Source organism: Papilio xuthus, unplaced genomic scaffold (genome assembly GCF_000836235.2).
Source record: "Papilio xuthus unplaced genomic scaffold, Pxut_1.1 DF827789.1, whole genome shotgun sequence".
Lineage (NCBI taxonomy): Eukaryota > Metazoa > Arthropoda > Insecta > Lepidoptera > Papilionidae > Papilio > Papilio xuthus.
Genome location: NW_013530860.1, coordinates 720,659 through 740,225, shown reverse-complemented (window position 1 = coordinate 740,225; position 19,567 = coordinate 720,659). Strand labels below are relative to the sequence as shown.

General features: G+C 35.8%; 1 protein-coding gene across 1 annotated transcript in view; it reads left to right on the top strand.

The window, feature by feature from the left end:
- Positions 1–19,346, top strand: part of LOC106115497 (BMP and activin membrane-bound inhibitor homolog) — a 66,681-nt gene extending 47,335 nt beyond the window's left edge. Inside the window, exons 2-5 of the mRNA XM_013308907.1 lie at positions 3,818–3,986; positions 14,863–15,014; positions 17,249–17,420; positions 18,258–19,346. Of these exons, the coding sequence (XP_013164361.1) occupies positions 3,818–3,986; positions 14,863–15,014; positions 17,249–17,420; positions 18,258–18,429 (665 nt within the window). The 3' untranslated portion in view covers positions 18,430–19,346. The remainder of the gene's footprint in view (positions 1–3,817; positions 3,987–14,862; positions 15,015–17,248; positions 17,421–18,257) is intronic.
- The last annotated feature ends 221 nt before the right edge of the window (positions 19,347–19,567 follow it).

Below are 19,567 nucleotides of genomic sequence, written 5' to 3'. Positions count from 1 at the left end.
GGCGCCGCTGTCGATAATTACCCACCGTCTAGAAAACACATTAACGAAGATAATTCAGCAAGAGCAATTAAAGGGATGAGACTCGCAAATATGCTGTTAATACAACCCAGTTCGCAAATATTAAACAGTGGAATTGCAGCGGATCTTTTGAGATCAGAAATACTAATGGATAATAGATTTGTAATTATTTCCAAGGCTGTTTTTACAAACATCCCGTCAATTACTCTTATATTATGAACTATAGTTAACGCTGCAATATTGTTTCTCTAATTACAAAAACTGGAAATTAAATAGGCTAAATTACAACGTATATTTTTATTCCATGTTAAGAATCACATACAAGGAGATCTGATATTTAATGTGATTTAAAATAGGAATAAATGAGGTTAGGTAATTGATGAAGATTATCATCGTCTGTCCAAAACAGTTTGCAAATATGTGTTCTTTGTAACTTGTGTTAAGCAGAAATGAAGACGCCGCAGATATAAATGCATCTATTAAATCAATTTTCAAACAATGCCGAACTACCTTTTATGTTATAGACAAGCACAAGATATTATACGCATGAAAAAATAGACATCATTTAATAAAACTGGACGAAGTCGCAGATAATAAGTAAAGAAAACTTGTTCTTTGAATTATGAAGAGTTGCAATTAATAGAAATCAAGTGTGGAATGTAAACAAGGCCACGAAGCAACCTTGCTCTTCCGCCATTCGCAAGCGTACGACTTTCGAAGTAACAAACGGGCCCGGCGCGAGCCACACTTGATTAGCGCAATAAACTACCAGATAAAACGGGCCCCGACAGCGTGTGAACGTAAAGAGAAAGCCACGACACTGTTGCAACCTCAGCCGACTATAACTCTATACCTCTATGCCGGTTCTGATGTATTTAGCGGCCATATTTGATTACACACTAAACACGTGGCTTACTTAATCTGTGATGAGTTACGATAAAGCTGACAGTTTATAGTGAAAATACAGTTAATTTTAGTATTCAAATGTAAGATTATTTTAAAATTCTTTATTTTGTGTCTCCAAATAAATATTATAGAATTTTAAGAAAGTATGTTAAATTATTCGAATGATTTAAATGCGAACATTCCGCAAATGTCGAAAACTTAAAGTCAAAGTTAAAGTTTTGTTCTAATGTTAATTATATCTCAATCTCTGTCAATTCTATTTTCTACCGTCTCTTTTACTGAAATAAATTTACATTTAAATGGAGCATTCATCGCAGTCAACATGCATTAAAAGATGTTCTTACTTTGACTGTAAGAAAATTACATTCTCGCACTGAGCAGAAACTATTTCACGCTATCTCGCTACTGATCTAAATTGAATCCTTAATCCGATGTGATTTGCGACGAAGAAATGACGTTGAGGATTTCTGCAAATTGGATGGCTACAGATCTAGTTATATCGGAAACTCACTGCACAAATAATTATTTCCATATCTAAATTTGTATATCAAACACTTGTTTAGTTTTTAATTAAGTTCTTCTGTCGAAGGTTTTCTTTCAAGTCCATTGATTTCTCCATCCTTCTAGCTTTGTTTCTCCATATCCAGAAAACTATTGGTAGCTTTCCAAAATATGCAACACAATAATTGTTAGCACTATATAGCCCTTTGTTAAATCCTTTGTGTTACTACGATCTGAAATGAACGCTTTGAAGCTTCAAAGACTCGGACACGTGTCGGAAAATGAACGATCACTTTGAAGCATCGAATTCTAAACCAAAGCGCAATTCAATTTACAAATTATGTTTAAATCCGTGAAGCCACGCGCTCACGGCAAATGCACCGTGAACATAACAAAAAGAAATCCAAAGGAAAACAAACAAACGAGCATCGGCCGACCGCGTATAATAATAAATCTCTAAAAACTAAAAAATACCAAGAGGATAAGAAGCACTTTACTTTATCTTATAATGTTTTAACCTATACTTACACATCCTTCGCTTATTAGTATCTCCATCCTTGTCTACCCTCGCTCTTTGCTCCTCCTGCCCGCCTCCGGAGGGCCATTTATCAATTCCAAATAACGTCGGGACCTTTTCTCTCTCGTGTTTATTTATTTTTTACTTACTTCGATCCTTTGGTGCGCCGTCCGTGCCGGGGATTTTAACTCGAAATTGATTGTAAGGCTGACTTAATGACGTCCATCCAATGCATCGTATGATGCTTCGATAACGCTAATTTTACAACTAATGAGTAAACATTTGAGGGCATCTGAGAATAAAGTGCCTAAATAAAGTACTCATTAGTACTAGCGTCAATAATCAATATTCTTGCAATTATGGCCGAAAGAGGACATGGAGTGTAACGCAATCGCAAGAGACTAATAGAAGTGTTTGTGTAGTTTATACTCCAAAGGTAATATAATAAATTAAAAATAAAGATATCCATATAATTTGTAAGTTATGAAACATCGTGATGCTTTAATTCAGTTTCTTTACTATTTATCCATTTATTGCCGGTTCCATATCTACTCTCCCGAAGACCACAGTAAATTTTCCAATAAGATGTAAAAAAAATCTTAGTTAAAATTACTTTATCGTTGCAAATTAAAAATTTAAATTTGACCGATTCCATCGTATGGACAATTTTAATAGTCTGTCGATCGACGACTCACTCGACGGGTCGGAAATTGGCCGTGATTAGGGCGATCTCAGTCGGGAGAGATATTTTAAAGATTCCATGCGCCGAGGGGGTCCGAATTGAGGTTCCCCGTGAGCAAATAAAGCGGCGTCCCTCTGAAATTAATTTCGTTTTGTTTCACAGTCTGGAACCGGCGCGGGCGCATTAACATTGAATGCGCCCGGTTGCCGGACATTATTTATGTAGGGGCCCGTAGAGTATGATGTGGGCATTATTCATACGGGATGCTTCGGCCAGCTGTATATTATTTTTGCCGGTTCATCGGCTTCTCGATAGGTCACTTCGAGTTCTACTGATCTAAAATATTGCAGTAACATAGTTTCTAGTTTTAATATTTATTTTGATTCCGACTTCAAGATTTTGAAGGAGTCATAAGTAGTTAAATTACAATATTTTAACTGTGGTATCTTAGTATTTTTTAACTTGTTTGGCTTGAGGTGAAATTATTACTGCTTGCGTTGCCAGTGGCCACTCTTTGTTGCCGTCAGTTTCTCGCACAGGATGTTATTGTGCGTGCGATCGGGTTTAATTCGCATTTGGCACAGTCGTGGGCGTTTACTGCCTAGGTGTACTTAAGTTTATAAGCGTTCTAGGTCTAAACATGTGGTGCATTTTGAGCGCTATCAAATTTTACTGCGCCGTCGGGCGCCAGCCTCCTGCAATGACAATTTCCTGTGAAACTTGGCGGAGACAATAAATTTTATTCGTCCGTTTAACTGCAGTAAGTAAATCTCGCGGGTTTGCAACGTCGTTAAACGTTCTGATGAGTAATTGTAAAACGCTTTGCTATTATTCCCGTGTCCCGTCTTTACGTGATAGTTTATTACTCAGGGTTTTATGTTTGTCGCGATTCGAACTAATCGTTTCAGTAAAACGAATTCACTCGAACGTTATCATCAAAAATTTACGAGTAAATGAATTTGAACTAAAAGGAGACTTTCTTAAAATAAACGACACTGACAATTAAAAACAATTCTTAGAATAGCGTATAGAATACTAACGTGAACTTTTAAGCAAAGAATGCGTTAAATATAACTTGATTCAGGAGAAAATAACTAACAGACAAGTCTCGAAATGAAATGCGATCTGGGAGACGATAAACTTACCGTTAGCTTGAAGTATTTATATTTCTAATCTAATGATCTTGTTTGCAGATACTATGTCCGGCGATGTAGAGGGTGTGCGGTGCTACTGCAACACAGCTCAGTGCGTCGGCACCGCGTACATGTGCCGGGCACGACGCGGTGGTGGTTGCTACAGCGACCTGCCAGCACCCCGCCCGCATCACGCCAGGCACGGCTGTCTACACCACCTCGCTGATACGTGAGTTTATATTACTAGCTTTTAATATATACTTTTTAAAGCCCCACACTCGTTCTTGTTCAGTGGTTTCACTTCTTTACTCCATAAATCTCTAGAAGGAAGTTTTGTAAATCTTGGGAACTTGATTTTTGTTTATTAAATAATAATCAGCTCCTATACAAATTAGCCCATCTTTATCTCTTCTAAACCGTGAGATAATCCTATATGAGGACGACAAATTGCAAATTAACAAAATTCAAAACAAAGTTCACATATAAATTGCACTCCTTCAAAAAACCTATTCGAATAGAGATCGATTAACATTCAAGGAACGTCGGAGTCATCTGCGCTCGTAAACTAAACTATTTAAACAGAATTTGGTCCATTGAAAAGTCTAAAGGTTGTAATAAAATGTGTAGTCTTTTTGTACGGCCCCAAAAACATGGAACGAGAATTCGAAGCTACAACATGCCACGAAATTCCCGTAACCCTTATTACTGATCAACACTAATTAATGTAGGTCTCACAAAAAGGATGCCTTCTAAGGAAACGTGGCTTTTGATGTTTCACAAAAATCATATATTTACATTAAATTGCAGTGTTACAGATTTTAAATTGTAATTCTGAATTCTTTTTACTATGATTAAAGCTTTGTCCAATTCAGAAATGCTTCGTGATAGTTGGGACAACATTGACAATAAGCGCCAATAGCCTAATAGGTAAGGGTCCCGATTTCCGAACACATGATCGAGAGTCCGCATCCCACCATTCGATTGTCGTAAACCATGCCATTGCACAAGCCTAGAGCTTAGTTGGAATGGTACAAGAAATTATTAGTAAATTAAGAAAAATACTGCTAATATTAAAAAAACAGTAATTGTTCGCTTGTCGTTAATGAATAATGAAAAGTAAGTTTACTTGAACCATTTAGCCTTTAAAGACAACGGTCTATTCGAAAAGTTCAAATCAAGGTACAAGAATCTTGTATGCAGACAGATTTTCCTAAAATTCGTATATTTTTTTCTTAATAAATTACTTTTAAAACATAAACAATGTTATCAACGATACGTAGAAGAATAAAACATCTCGTTCCATTGTTCTTGAGCTAAAAATATAATCTGAACAATAAATACATCGTGGCGCACTTACATCGTGTTTGCGTGTTAATTAAAACAAAAACAATTCGACGAAATATATTTGCTTCGACGAATACAAAGTATATATTTCCAACAGCTGGATTTTCATTATCATACATTTAATTAACCAGTATCTGGAAATTAACATGTTCACAAATATACTGAAAATCTAAAGGGCTTGTTTTAAGGTTATCTGCAAACGCGTTAGTAATAGATTTATTCGTTTCTATAGGTTCTCGTCGATGGCTCAGGGGTTAAGCACTTGTGTTATAATCCACAGGTCCTGGTTTCCAATCCCGCCATTTACCAATGTGTATTTCACACTACGATTTACATATGTACATTTATCCAACGTTCTTACGGTGAAGGAAAACATCGTGATGCAACCTGCACATGTCTGAGAAGAAATTCAAAGATATGTGTGAATTATTCAAACTTTCGTGTGACATTATACTAAACTGATATATAAACACGGCTAAACACTCACGTATTCACGGTGGCGGCACCGAATAGTTTCGAGCCCATCGGGGGCCCTTCATCAGGATGAGTGGTACTGGTATTATTTCGCGGACGCGGCCCGTCGCTCACTGATTTTTGATATGTGTGAAGTCAACCTCCATTGGGCCAGCGTGGTTGACTGTAACCTAGTCACACCTAACTTAGGGTAGACTCCGAGCCCCTCGGTGGAGATGTATAGTGAACTGATGATGATGATAGCTTCTTTATTTCTGTGATATAATTAGGCTTTTATATAAGCTTTCAAGTTATATAATTAAAACTCTTCTTTTCTCTTTTTAGTTTGTCACATTTACCTGTTGCAAAAAGTCGCCATAAATCTCTTTCTTTCATGCAATTTTTAATACCCAAATGTAACTTCAATTTAGGACCACCTTGCATAATGTAAAATAGTTAATTACATTGCACAGAGTGCTTTTTTTGCAACTGTATCGAAATTACTCGCGTCTTGATTATAACATTCAAGTCCGAGGAACCGGTCCGCGGTTCTTTATTTACTCTGTGATGTTTTTGCTCGTTTTAGTGCTGGGCCCTTCATTATCTCGGCAAATAATCGGTTCGCTTCGTTAGTATTAGTATATTCGAATTGAAATCGCACGCCTTTTATTCGATCATGACATGCTAGGTAAAAATAAAGCTGTCTTCACTGCAGTTTGTTTTTAAATTTAAATACGTTTATCAATTTTACACACATTACCCAACCATGGTATAATCTGTGCTTTGAAAAGGTGTACCTTACAAATGGCTTTAACACATCTGTAGTGCCTCTGGTGTTGTAGATATTCGAGTGATCGTGGTCGTCAGCTCTTCCCCACCGAGGGGTTTCATGTTTACCGTTGTGTATCGAAAGGTCAGACAAATGAATATGAAATTCGAAAAACATATTGGTATATAGCGGAGATTGAACCTGGAAATATATATTTTGGTTCGGACCGCTCTAAAATGTCAGCGTGCATCGGATCAATTAACATAAGGCGATACCACACGTGTTTACGCTTCTGTTAAAAGAGAATAATCTTTGTCTCATTGGTAGAATATTATGATCAAATCACTGTTTATAATTGGAAAAACATCATGATGCAACCTGCACATATCAGAGAAAAAATTCAAAGATATGTGTGAAGTCAGCCAACCTGCACTTTTCCAGCGTGATTGACTATGGTCTAGTCACCCCTAACTTAAGGTAGACTCCGAACCCTTCATTGGCGACGTAAAGTGAGCTGATGATGATGACTTTATATTCTACTACTTCAAAGGAAAGGTTCATCTTACATGACCTACCTAAGATTTCTACTATTTATGTAATGTTCAATTAATTCAAACTTAAATCACAGCCGACACTTTATATTTACTATTAATTAATACTGTCGGCGTTATTTACTGTCTGAGAGGAGATAGGGAGATCTTTGTCCTCATTTGTTCCGATAAGGGTGCTGTTCCACTGGGGTTGAGGAGGTCGAGAGATAACAAAGCACGGACGCTGACCCCAATGTGTTTAAACGAAAATCAATCTTACGGTTATGGGAATAGAAGTTAATTTATTTATAACAATGTGATGGTACAAAATCGTCTGACCGCTCTGATAGTGTCATCTCACAAGATAACTTAGACCCCTTACGTTTCTATTCTATGCTATGATAACAAAGACTCATTATGAGTATGATAATAATTTTAATTGTTTAATGCATTATTTATGGAAAATTAGAGACAAAGAAATTGTGACATCATCATCAGCTATCGTCCCCACCGAGGGGATCCGAGCCTATTCTAAGTGACCCTGGGTGGCTGGGTCATGTTCAACCACGCTGGCCGAGTGCGAGTTGGTTGACTTTACACATGTTTGAATTTCTTCTCATATATGTGCAGGTTGCATCACGATGTTTTCCTAACCGTAAGAACATCGGATAAATGTACATATGGAAATCGAATATCGAAAAAAACATTGGTACATTCGAACCCAGGACCTGCGGATTACAAGTTTATTGCTTAAACATCTGAGCCACCGACGCTCTGATTGTTGTATTATTTTAGACAATATTAGTTGGAAACATTTAGAACGAATGGCACGTTTTCGTTACCAAGTCAAGTCAGATTGGTTAGTGAGGGGACATAAACGTTGACATTTTAATAAGGCTAGTGTTGCGCCGATACACCGGCACAGTGTCGGATTTTCTTCCCAACAATACTTCAGTTTAATCCGGAATTTAAACTAGGTTTTATTCAAATAAGAAATTTGGTAACCACATTTAAAAAAATACTGTTGTTTCTTCTAGATAACGAAGGTATAATCTTGGATATTCACTGAAAAAATACAAAATTGATTATCCCGCTCACTGTCTTAAAGATAACAGAGGAAACTTTATGTTTTTGTACAAGTGTTTATACACTGGAAACATAAATTTATTTGTGTTGATAAAAAAACTCACAAAAGCTATGTTTCCAAACTTTTAATCCATTTTTAAATTTCCATTTAAACACAATAAATTGAAAAGTTTTATCAGAAAATATGCAGTTTTTTAGTACAATTTATTAACTTGATTAATAATTAATTCTTTTCTCTAGCTATAATTGTTAATTTATATTTGAAAGTTATTCACGATTAAGGTGGAATGCACATTAGACATAAGTTAAATTAGAATTAAAAGTTAAATTTATTATGTGTTTAAATGTTATCAAGAACACGTGAATTATGAGTTTAAAGTGCACTATGGTTTCAAAAACATAGACAAGACATTCTGAACCTTAACGACTTGAAAAATGTGTTAAAAATATAAAAAAATCACCTAAAACAAGAAAAATCAATTTAATCCGTCTTGTACGTATTATTGAATATTCATTAATACTCCAGAATGGTTGCTTAGTGTATTTTAATTGGCATAATACGTGTTCATCTCATTAGGGTCCGTACACACTAGATATGTTATCAGAATGTCAGTGGTACCGGCGAGACTGACGTTATCGTAACTCCATTTAATAGTATGTTGTATGAATTTAATATGTTGCTAATTAATGTATGGGTTGTATGTTTATGTATTTGAAGATTGCATTGACGCATTAACAAAACAAAATCTACTTTAAAGGTTAAAATAAATGTTTTTCTAATTACAAGTTATAAATTATTGTTTTTTTTTTATATCATAAGGTGGCAAACGAGCGAGCGGCCACCTGAAATCGCAGAAATAGCGAAGTGACCGTTGCCCATAAACATATGCGTTGCCTACCTTTAATCGACGGAGGAGAGGATGCACGGAGAGAAAATATCTTCCCTTTCCATGCATCCTCTCATTCGGAAAGTCCACTTCCACTTCCCATATCCTTTCCTTATAAGAAAAAGTGTGGGAAGGGAAACAAGACTCAATTAGACCTCCGGGACGCTCACTCTTCAGACGAAACGCGGAATTGCTTCCACTTCACGCCTGTCGCTGTGGTCGTGATATTTCAAGGGGCGAGCCGAGCCAATTCGTGGGAAGATGTTAAAGCGGGCTCTACCACTGTTAAAACTTTTTAGTAAGTTGTAAGAAACCAAATAATTTTTTCTCTTCCTTTTACATCTTTGTTTTCTGTACCTCAAGTATATACAGACGAGTATCTTACGGACATGGAAAGTTCTTTCTTTAGATTTTAATTCTTTTTTCAATGATCAAAATTAACTTTAATATAAAACCAATATAGTTTTTAACTACACCATTAATATTTGCGCAGTATGTGTTCACCCAGACTATGACCTACATCCATGGCAAACCTACCTTTTAACAGACATCCATCAATCCAAACCTTGGTATTTATAAAATTAGTAAAAAGAAAGATTTATTTTATTGATCTCCACTATCGAAAATATATCCCTTAAGACTCGTCGCAAGTTATAAACAGACTGGTGACGTTTGAGTGGGGATTAAAGTGAATTCATATAGACCATAAAAATTACCATAACTGTGTTCCCATGCGCTTGAAGTGCTTCGCTGTGGATAACATGATGGTCACATTTAATTAACTACCCACATCTCCACTGTGGGACAGGTGATTTGAAGACAGCCAAGATTATGTAGTCACATGACTTGGCGAAAGATTAGAAAGTATCAATAAAAAGTAATTTTTAACTTTTTTTTATGTTAATCGGGATTTTTTATTTTGGGAATCGATAAAAATAATTACAAATTATTTTTTATTTTATAGTTTTTATTGTAAAATATATGTTTGGTTAATTAGAAATGCAATTAATGTGTTATTTTATTATATAACTAGCTTTTTCCCATGACTCCGTCTGTTCGGAATGAAAAAACCTAATTAGTAGGCCTATATGTTCTCTAGACTATGTTCTACATCTATAGGATCCGTGTAACCGTTCTGGATATACCTTCTAACAAACATCCATCCAAACATTCCCATTAATAATATTAGTAAGTTTTAACAATTCTTTTCTATATATATATATATAAAAGAAAGTCGTGTTAGTTACACTATTTATAACTCAAGAACGGCTGTACCGATATGGCTGAAAATTGGCGAGGACGTAGCTTAGAGCCAGGAGACGGACATAGGATACTATTTATTCATTTTTTTCGAATTTATGCCTTTAAGAGCTGCTTTTTATTTAACTTATCTATATATTAAGTTTTTTTATATATCCACGCGGACGGAGTCGCGGGCGACAGCTAGTATTTAATAAGAAAAATCTTTAGTTAAATTGGTCAGTTATAATTAACTTTGGCGGAATATTCAAACTGGATTGCAAGCATACCAACATTTTTTGTCAAACAACACAGTTTCGGTATTATTAATAAAATAACGTATCGAACGTTTGGAATATTAGAACTTCGTCTGAAACATGGTTCCCACGTGAAAACGCAACACAAATCTCGAATGTTAATCGATTGTCAACTAGCAAGAGATTTATGGGTTCTTACGTAAACTTGGCTGTTACTATGTGATGTAAGGGTTAGTCTAGGCCTAGAATTGACTGACAGGATTGACGAAATTGTGATTAAAACAAAAATGTCTTATAATTTTGATACCGTGAAGTTTATCGATAAAGTGTCTTCAATTTTCTTATTAGCCCTTAGTAGCCTGATTTACATACGAAAGGGATTTATTTTTTAATATTACTGTGTTTGCTTGATAAAATAAAACAATAATGATTTTTTTTTTAAATTTCGTTTCTCTTTCTCTTCCCACCCTCTTTCTTATAAGGAAAGGATGGGAAGTGGAAGTGGACTTACCAGATGAGAGGATGCATGGAAAGGGAAAATATTTTCTTTCTGTTCATCCTCTCCTCCGTCGATTAAAGGTAGGCAACGCATATGTAATTGTGTATGTCTATGGGCAACAGTCACCTCGCTATTTCAGCATTTCAGGTGGCCGCTCGCTCGTTTGCCACCTTCTGATATAAAAAATAAAAAAAAGACGATAGAAGAGTGATTTTAAAGTGTTCGTCACTCGATAATCGACAGTACTGTTTTTATGTGGCGTTAAAAAGCGCCCGTCCGAATGTTAACTAATTTAAAAAATATAACAATATTGCAGGAAATAATATAATTTTTTGTCTCTTTCTCACGTCAATTCAATCGGCTGCGGTTTTAATATCAAGAATTGATGATCGTATATTTTTATTTAACAAAAAGTCACTTTTTATAATATAATAAGATATCAGCACTCTTTGCAAAAACTTGTTCGATTGATAGCTTTGTGGTAAAAGGTATTTAAAGCTTAATGGAAAATGAAATCTATTGCCAATGTAATAGAATACATTTTCGTCCTACATTCCTACACATTGTAATACTTCCTTTTTTTTTTTTCTATATTTTATCAAACATCTCGTCGGGTTGCCAGATAATTGTGTTTACTTATTTAATAAACAGATAATAAAATCATACAGATCTTTTAAATGCGAACTTATCAATATTATTCTCTAGTTATAACGATATTAGCGGTCGCTTGCGACTCCATCCCCACGGAATTTAAAAAAATAATAATTTGTAGCCTATGTGTTCTTTCAGACTATGTCCGAAATCCGCTCAACGGATCTGGATAAAATTTTACATACATATATAACAATCTTTCCCAAAGTGGCCGATAACGACCCCTTGTGAACGCTGCAGGTCTCAAGAAGGGCGATAAGAGACCCAGAAAGAAAATGAGGGCGTTGTGTAGAAGCCTGGGGGTTGATTTGTAATTTAATTTAGCTCGGAGGCCTCTCAGACAACGACTGCATGAGCTCTCGACTCTCAACAACAAACTTGTGAACATCAACTAATATGAATTAAAAGATTGCTTAAACTCTAATATGGGGGCGCTAAGAAAATATTTATTCTCAAAGTGGGCAGTAAACAAAATAAGTTTGGGAACCACTGATATAGAACATAGTTCAGAAGAAACATCAATCCGTCATCCATCATCATTTACAATTTAGTATAAGTTTTTAACAACGAATAAAAGCACTTTTGCTGCCGTGCTGTTTAAATTTATACTCATAACAATATTGAAGGTATAAAATATTAAACAATTTAATCCTAACATATACGGACAATTTCAATAGAATGTAAATTCGGTTCGCCCGTGAGAACAGTCAACTCCATACAAACGTCATTTGTATTCCGCAAATGTACGCTTTACGTGTCTCGCTTTGTGGATTTACAATGTAAAACATTAAACAAGATAATGTATTTGAAGAATTAATGTCAATTTACTGACGAAAGACACGGAGGAAATGTTTGTTGTATAAATACTGCGATGCAAAATAACTTTGGTTAGTTAAATTATTCAAACTCTCGTGAGACATTATAATAAACTGATATGAAAACGGCTAAACACTCACATATATTCGTCTGGTAGCGTCACCGTTTCGAGCCCATCGGGGCCCTTCATCAGGGTGAGTGGTACTGGTATTATTTCGCGGACGCGGCCCGTCGCGCACTTCATTGATTGCTCGAAACCGGTGCCGCCACCGGACGAATATATGTGAGTGTTAAGCCGTTTTTATATCAGTTAACTTTGGTAAGATTCATATTATTAAAAAATTTCTAATCCGCCATAAACTAACGTCTTTTAAGTGTGAATGGAGGTGTAATTTTAGTCCTGTTTCTCTTTCTACCCTTTTGTTATGAGGGAATATTTTCTTACTTTGTGTCATCCGTCGATTAAAATTGCGGATTGTGGATGTCGATGGGCAGCCTCGCCTCGCTATTTCGGCGAATTCATGTAGCCACTCGCTCGTTGCATAAAAAACGGCGAATTAAGCTATCGGAATATAATTGAAACCTTTGGATCTGTTAAATGTAATCGGTACACTATCTTAGATAGTCGGAAATGAGAACGATTATTATGTTCCACCATAAGTCTTCCAACTTCTATGAACCATACAAAACAAAAACAGATATGTAGGAATATATTTACACCAGTATTTTATTTAGACATATTTACCAAAAACGTTACTAGTTTTAGACAATTATTAGTTTGAATCATTTGGCGCGAATGACGTGCTTTTGTTACAAAGTCCAGTGTCAGAATGAATAGTGAGGGGACACAAACGTCGACACATTAGTAAGGCTAGTGTTGGGTCAACACCGCCATATTTTCGGATTTTATTCCTAACACTAGATACCACTCTAATTCTGTATTATATCGCGCCATCAATCAACAGCTTAAGACAACTCCTAGCTTCCTGATCTGTTGTTCAGATCTCTTACAGGGCATTACAAACAGCTTTCTATTAATCGTACTTGCAACATGCCGCTCCAATTTGTCGTTATAAAACAAACAGGGTTCGAACGATTTTATCGTCTGACGAAAGATTAATTTGTGGTCTATAATGTACCTGATTTAGGTCCCTATCAATATAAGCCTTTCTATATGATTATGACCAATAGATATGGTACGAATGTTTGGATGGATGGATGTTTGTTACAGTATCTCCAGAACGGCTTGACAGATCTTGATGAAATTTGGCACAGATGTAGAACATAAAGTGGACTAATACATAACTAATTAAGTTTTATTTTTACTCCGCGCGGACGGACTCGCGGGCGATAACTAGTGTTATTATAGGTGCGAAGGTTTAGATGGATGGATTTGTTGGTTTGTTCTCCGGAACGTCTCTACGTCAAAGGAATTTGGCATAGATGTAGAAGATAGGTTGAAAGGACACATAGGCTACTTACTTTTTTTTTAGTCCCGCGCAGACGGAGTCGCGGGTGACAATTAGTATTGAATATTAATATTATACATATAAGGTAACTTAAGAAAACCCCGATAGAATAAATTTATCATGGTCTCGATGTTTTTGTAACATTGTTTTCGACAGTGGGGACACACGGTTACGAAACATAATAGTTTTAATAACCATATTTACTATAAATTCATACTACGACAATTGAACGTTCATTGGGGCCTGTTAACATTTGGCCCTTACGAAATTCAACAGACCACATACATATTGAATCTTTATCGGAGAGGAAACCTTATAAATTTCGACATAGAATACGTTTAAACAAAATTGAATCTTATGCCCTTGAAAATAGAATCGTAATTAGCGTAAAAACTTTTTACTCATTATTGAATAGCAATTATTAGTTATGGATTTAATTAATTTGATGGTTTTTAACGTTTTTAATTTAATGAACTAAGATTGACATCTTTTTAATTCCGTTTTAATGATTTAAAAATAAAAAAAACGGGATACGATGCATATTAATATGGATTTTAATAATTAAATTTAAATAATTATAGATGCAGTAATTACTTGAAAAGCTTTAAAATACACTGAATCTAAATCATTTTTTTGTTTATTAAACTGCTTGTTTTCTAGTTTTTTTTTCTTCGCTAGCTGTCGTCCGTGACTCTGTCCGCGGGGAATTTAAAATCTTAATTAATAACCTATGTGTTCTTCCAGGCTATGTTCTACATCTATGTCAAATTTCAGCGAGATCCATGGAGCTGTTCTGGACATGCCTTCTAACATACATCTATACATTCGCATTTATAATCTTACTTACTAATATTACAAATGTGAATTGTTTGGATGGATGAATGGATATTTGTTTGACGGTATCTCCGGAATGGTTCTATAGATGTCGCTGAAACTTGGCATAGTTGTAGAACATAATCTGGAAGAACAAATAGGCTACTAATTAATTTATTTTTAATACCGCGCGGACGGAGTCGCGGGCGAAAGCTAGTATTAGTAATTCTGGTCTAATGACTTAGTTAGATGAGCTTGTTTTTAGTTTAACATTGTATTTTTTTTATTCCAGTGAACAAGAAGCATTGTCGTATTGCCAGAACAGTCCATCCAGTGCTGCACCGCGCGGCCAGCACTCTCTATTACTGTGCTGTTTCCGTGACCTGTGCAATCATGAGGACAGCCCGCTGGCACGCGCCCGTCTCAACCTCACCAACGAACATGGTATGTATACATTTGTAAATGAAATATTTTAAATCATTCGACGAAACTAGTTTTAACACGTTAGCTGCCGTGTCGGACTATGTGTCCGATAAGCCATACTTCCAAACACCTCGCTGTGGCTTTTTAATCGAATTGTTGTATACAGCGTGACCCGCAAGGCCTCATTCAAATGGTTTAGGACAATTTTTTTTTTTTTTTCGATTTTCGAAAAATCATTCTGACAGCTAACGTGTAACAGATTTTTATGGAACTGACGCGAGACAATCACGACTTATCATAAGTTATTGTGAGTTCTATACATTTTTGAAGTTCGTCATGGAATCGTTTCGGAATGCACTTTGTCTTTCTCCCCCAATGTGATGTAATTTTTCGTCAGATATATCCATTTCATAGCTATATTTGTGTTAATAAAGAAGTAAACATGAGATGTACTGTGGGTTTCTGAGACCAAAATTCTCGTTTAAACATATTGATGTAAAATCTGTATAAGTAGGTAACATATATTTGCCTATAAAAATTATAATCGTGTATACAAAACAAAATACATAAATTCCTTGCCGTTACCGCGAACGTTTGCTTATTATTCTAGAGCCGTTCTTATCTTATTTAAATAGTGTTCTGAGTCAGGCCGACTGTGTAAACTCTACGTGTAACATGAGACCGATTGCGTCACTCTAAACGAAACTATTTTACAATACTTAACTAACAATCGACCGCGACTTGGTTCAGCACTTGCATGTGTACATCAGCTAACTTTCCGTCAAAGTTCCATTAAAATCGATACAGCCGTTCCGGAGATTTCACGGAACAAATGCTGCCAGACAGACAATAGCGCCCTCCATGTGCCCTCTGCCCGCATCGCATTACTTCCAACACACCTAACATTATGTCCTGAGCAGCGACTCGCGCAAAGTTAAGAGCCGTAAAGATATCTGCTATATCCAATTGTTAGTAATATCGTATGATTGAATACTCCTTCCTTATAAAGTAAACCGGTTGAATAGAAAGTACACGCGATAACCGTATATGCAACCGGAATTATTTTGTATTGAAAGTGAACGCATGTTAGGCTCCTAGGTAAATAATCGTAACCCATAATTTTGTAATTTTCACAAAGTTTAATGTAAATGTTCTTATTTAAAATGAAAAGGTAAAAAAGAAACAGGATTTTATTTCCTATTTATCTGTAATTTACTTTTGCGTGCAGTTTAATAATATTAAACGAACGATTAATAAAATAAAAACAATGATATATGCGACTGAAAGGAAATGAAACTATATATAAAAATCACACCAGTAAACTATACACTACTAGCTGTGGCCCGCGACTCTGTCTGTGCGGAAGGAAAAAACTTAATAGCATATATGTTCTTCCAGACTATATCCTACATCTATGCCAATTAAGCAAGATCCAAGCAATGGTTCTGATTCTGGAGATACCTTCAAACAAACATCCATCCATCTAAACATTCGTATATATAATATTAGTAAGATAATAACTTGGAATATATATCGTTAAACCGTGTTATATGGGTGTCAAAAAACCTTACGTTGCGTATGGTCAGGTCACTTCGGTTAGCACTAACTGGAACCTATAACGGAGTATACAAACATTCATTCCCAGAACTTAAGAACGATACGCCAAATAACAGCTACTGTTTTATGTTGTTAGTTGTTGCAGATCAAATGATTATGTCTACTTTAACAAGTATTGCTCTGATAGGTATGTCCATATTAATCAAACTACGATGTCCCCACTTCGCTCAGTACGGAGACTTTATGTTTAACTAGTTGTCAACTTCGACTCCGTCTGTGAGAATCTAGAATTAAAAAAGATACTTAATAAGTAACCTATATGTTTTTCCAGACTACGTTCTACATCTGTGCTAAATTTCATTTAAGTACCTGGAGCCGTTTGAGATACCTTCTAACAAACAGACATCCATCTAAAATTTGCATTTATATTAGTATTATTCCCTATTTTATGGACTTAGTTTTATTTTCTTATAACTCACTAGATTATTTATTGTCAAATGTGTCAAATTGTGTAATCGACAGCTGTATAGTCCGGGAAACTTATCTGACCCGGTGGATATTATAGCTCACTAATGCCCTCTGTCGATATCAAAAGGATGCTACAAGATCCTTGTCGATTTGAATTTTCTAACATAACTACAATAGCAGCACCGTTTCTGTCAGATTTGTCTTATTAAGATATTGTTTTTCTTTTACAGACCCTAACGGCGTTGCTACGGAGCGCGGTGCGAGCTACAACGGCGAGGTGTGGTTCAAGGCAGCCACTATAGCTGTGCCAGTTTGTGGCGCACTCATACTCTTCCTGCTGGTAGCAGTCGCTGTGCGTCTGTTGAGAGCTGATGCGCTGCTCCACGCTGATAGGAAGCTAAGGTAAAAATGGACACTATGTTGATTGCTAGTGGACGCCAAGATGAAGTCGTTGACTGCCAGTGTTAATATGTATTATTAGTTATTGAATAACTAGTTGTACCCCACGACTCCGTCCGCGCGTAGTGAAATTAATTAATTAATAGTTATTAAAAGTAGCCTTTGTATTTTTCCTGAATATGTTTTACATCTGTGCCAAATTTCAGCGAGCCGTTCTCCAGACACCTTTAAGCAAACATTCGTATTTATAAGATATAAGATTGTTATTATTGGTATTAAAAATGTCCAGGACTTTCAACGACATGGTCACCCTACAACTCCAGACTACAATTATAACTTATCGACTTACTCGAAGTAGAACAAGACAGGATGTTTATAAATGCACACAACTACTGCATAGCATGATTTGAAGGGTCATCAACTTTAACAGATTAGTTTATTTAAAACTAGCTGTCGTCCGCGACTCTGGCCGCGCGGAATCAATAACAAACTTAATAAGTAGCCTATCCTTCCAGATTATGTTCTAGATCTGTGCAAAATTTCATCAATTTTCGTTCCGGAGATACTTTCTAACAAATATTCGTCTATCTAAACTTTATAATTATATAATACTCGCTGTCGCCCGCGACTACGTCCGCACGGAATTAAAAAAAACATAAGTAGCCTATGTGTTCTTCCAGACTATGTTCTATATGTATACCAGATTTCATCTAGATCCATTCAACTACATAGAGATACTTTCAAACAAATATCCATCCATCCATCCATTTGAACATTCGCATTTGTAATATTAGTAAGATATGACATAGTTGATTTAATCCAATATTACTTTATTTACAGAGGTGGCTACATGTCTCCAGCTCAGCACTGTTCAGAGGATGTAAAGAAGGTGTGGGTCGGAAGCTCATCCTCTCCCCTGTTGGTGGCTCCCGGGGGTTGCCTCGTGGCTGTGGAGCGAGCACAACTAGTTGATGCGTCCGCGTCAACACAACTCTGTGATATACAACGATAAACGTTAACGGAGAGATCTCTTTGACGAGCTGTTCCGTGAAGTGTATAAAACTTGCTTATGCCATTTGGTGTTCATGTGATATGAGGCTTAGCATTATCAAATCGTGAGTTCATACTAAAAAAGTGCTACCGTTGTCTAATAGATGGCGCTATAAGTTTTTTTACACTACTAGATGGCGCTATTATCAATGAACCTTGAACTCGTTTAAAAAGGTTAAGACGCAGTTAAAATCATCGTAACGAGTTTTGGTATAGTTGAGGTGAGCGATGTATGAAGACTGATTTTGAAGCAGATTTTTTATATTGTAAGGAATTGACTTAAATGGTTGTCGAAGGAAATTAAAATCAATAAAATACCTACTGTAGGTTTCTGAGACCAAAATTCTTGTACAAATCATTGCATCTGCGGTTCATCTGGCGTTGTCGATATCTATGGGCGTCGGATCAATAATTTTAGGCGATCCGTTAATCGTTTGCCCCTTTTTCTAAAAAAAAAAACCAAAATACATCATCCCTGTATCTTTGACACTACAGATATAACTTTTTTTTAAACGATATCGGTCTCAGAAACCCACGATTAATATATGAAATCCAAAATAATGAAATTTAATAAGTGCCTTAACACGTTTATACAATCACATGGTGTTGTAAAGAACTGATTATAATTTCTAATAAAATATTTTGTAATGTACTAGTGCAAGTACCTTACGTTTCTTGTGTTTTTAACAATAATTAATTAATAATAAATAATTTTGATTGTGAATTAAATAATAACTGTGTTGTGAAGATTTGGTCATAAATTACGTGAGGTGTTTAAGGGGGGAAGGGGTCGAGTCAAATCTCATCTAATCTTACGTTGGAGAGAGGGGGGTCTCGGCTAATATCACGCAATTTTTTTTCTGATTGAAACAAAAAAAACAAGCAAAAGCCCGAAGCATTTTTTTCTTCTTTTTACAATATCAATCCAACGCGTTTACGTAAGAAGCTCACATTTTGAAAAATCTCACTGGAGATTGGTGATTGGGGAAGGGGGTTGAATGAAATCTCACGACATCTCACCAGGGGTGGAGGGAAGGGCAGAAAAATAAAAAAAAACACCTCATGTAATTTATGGACTTTATGTATAGTTCAATTCAATA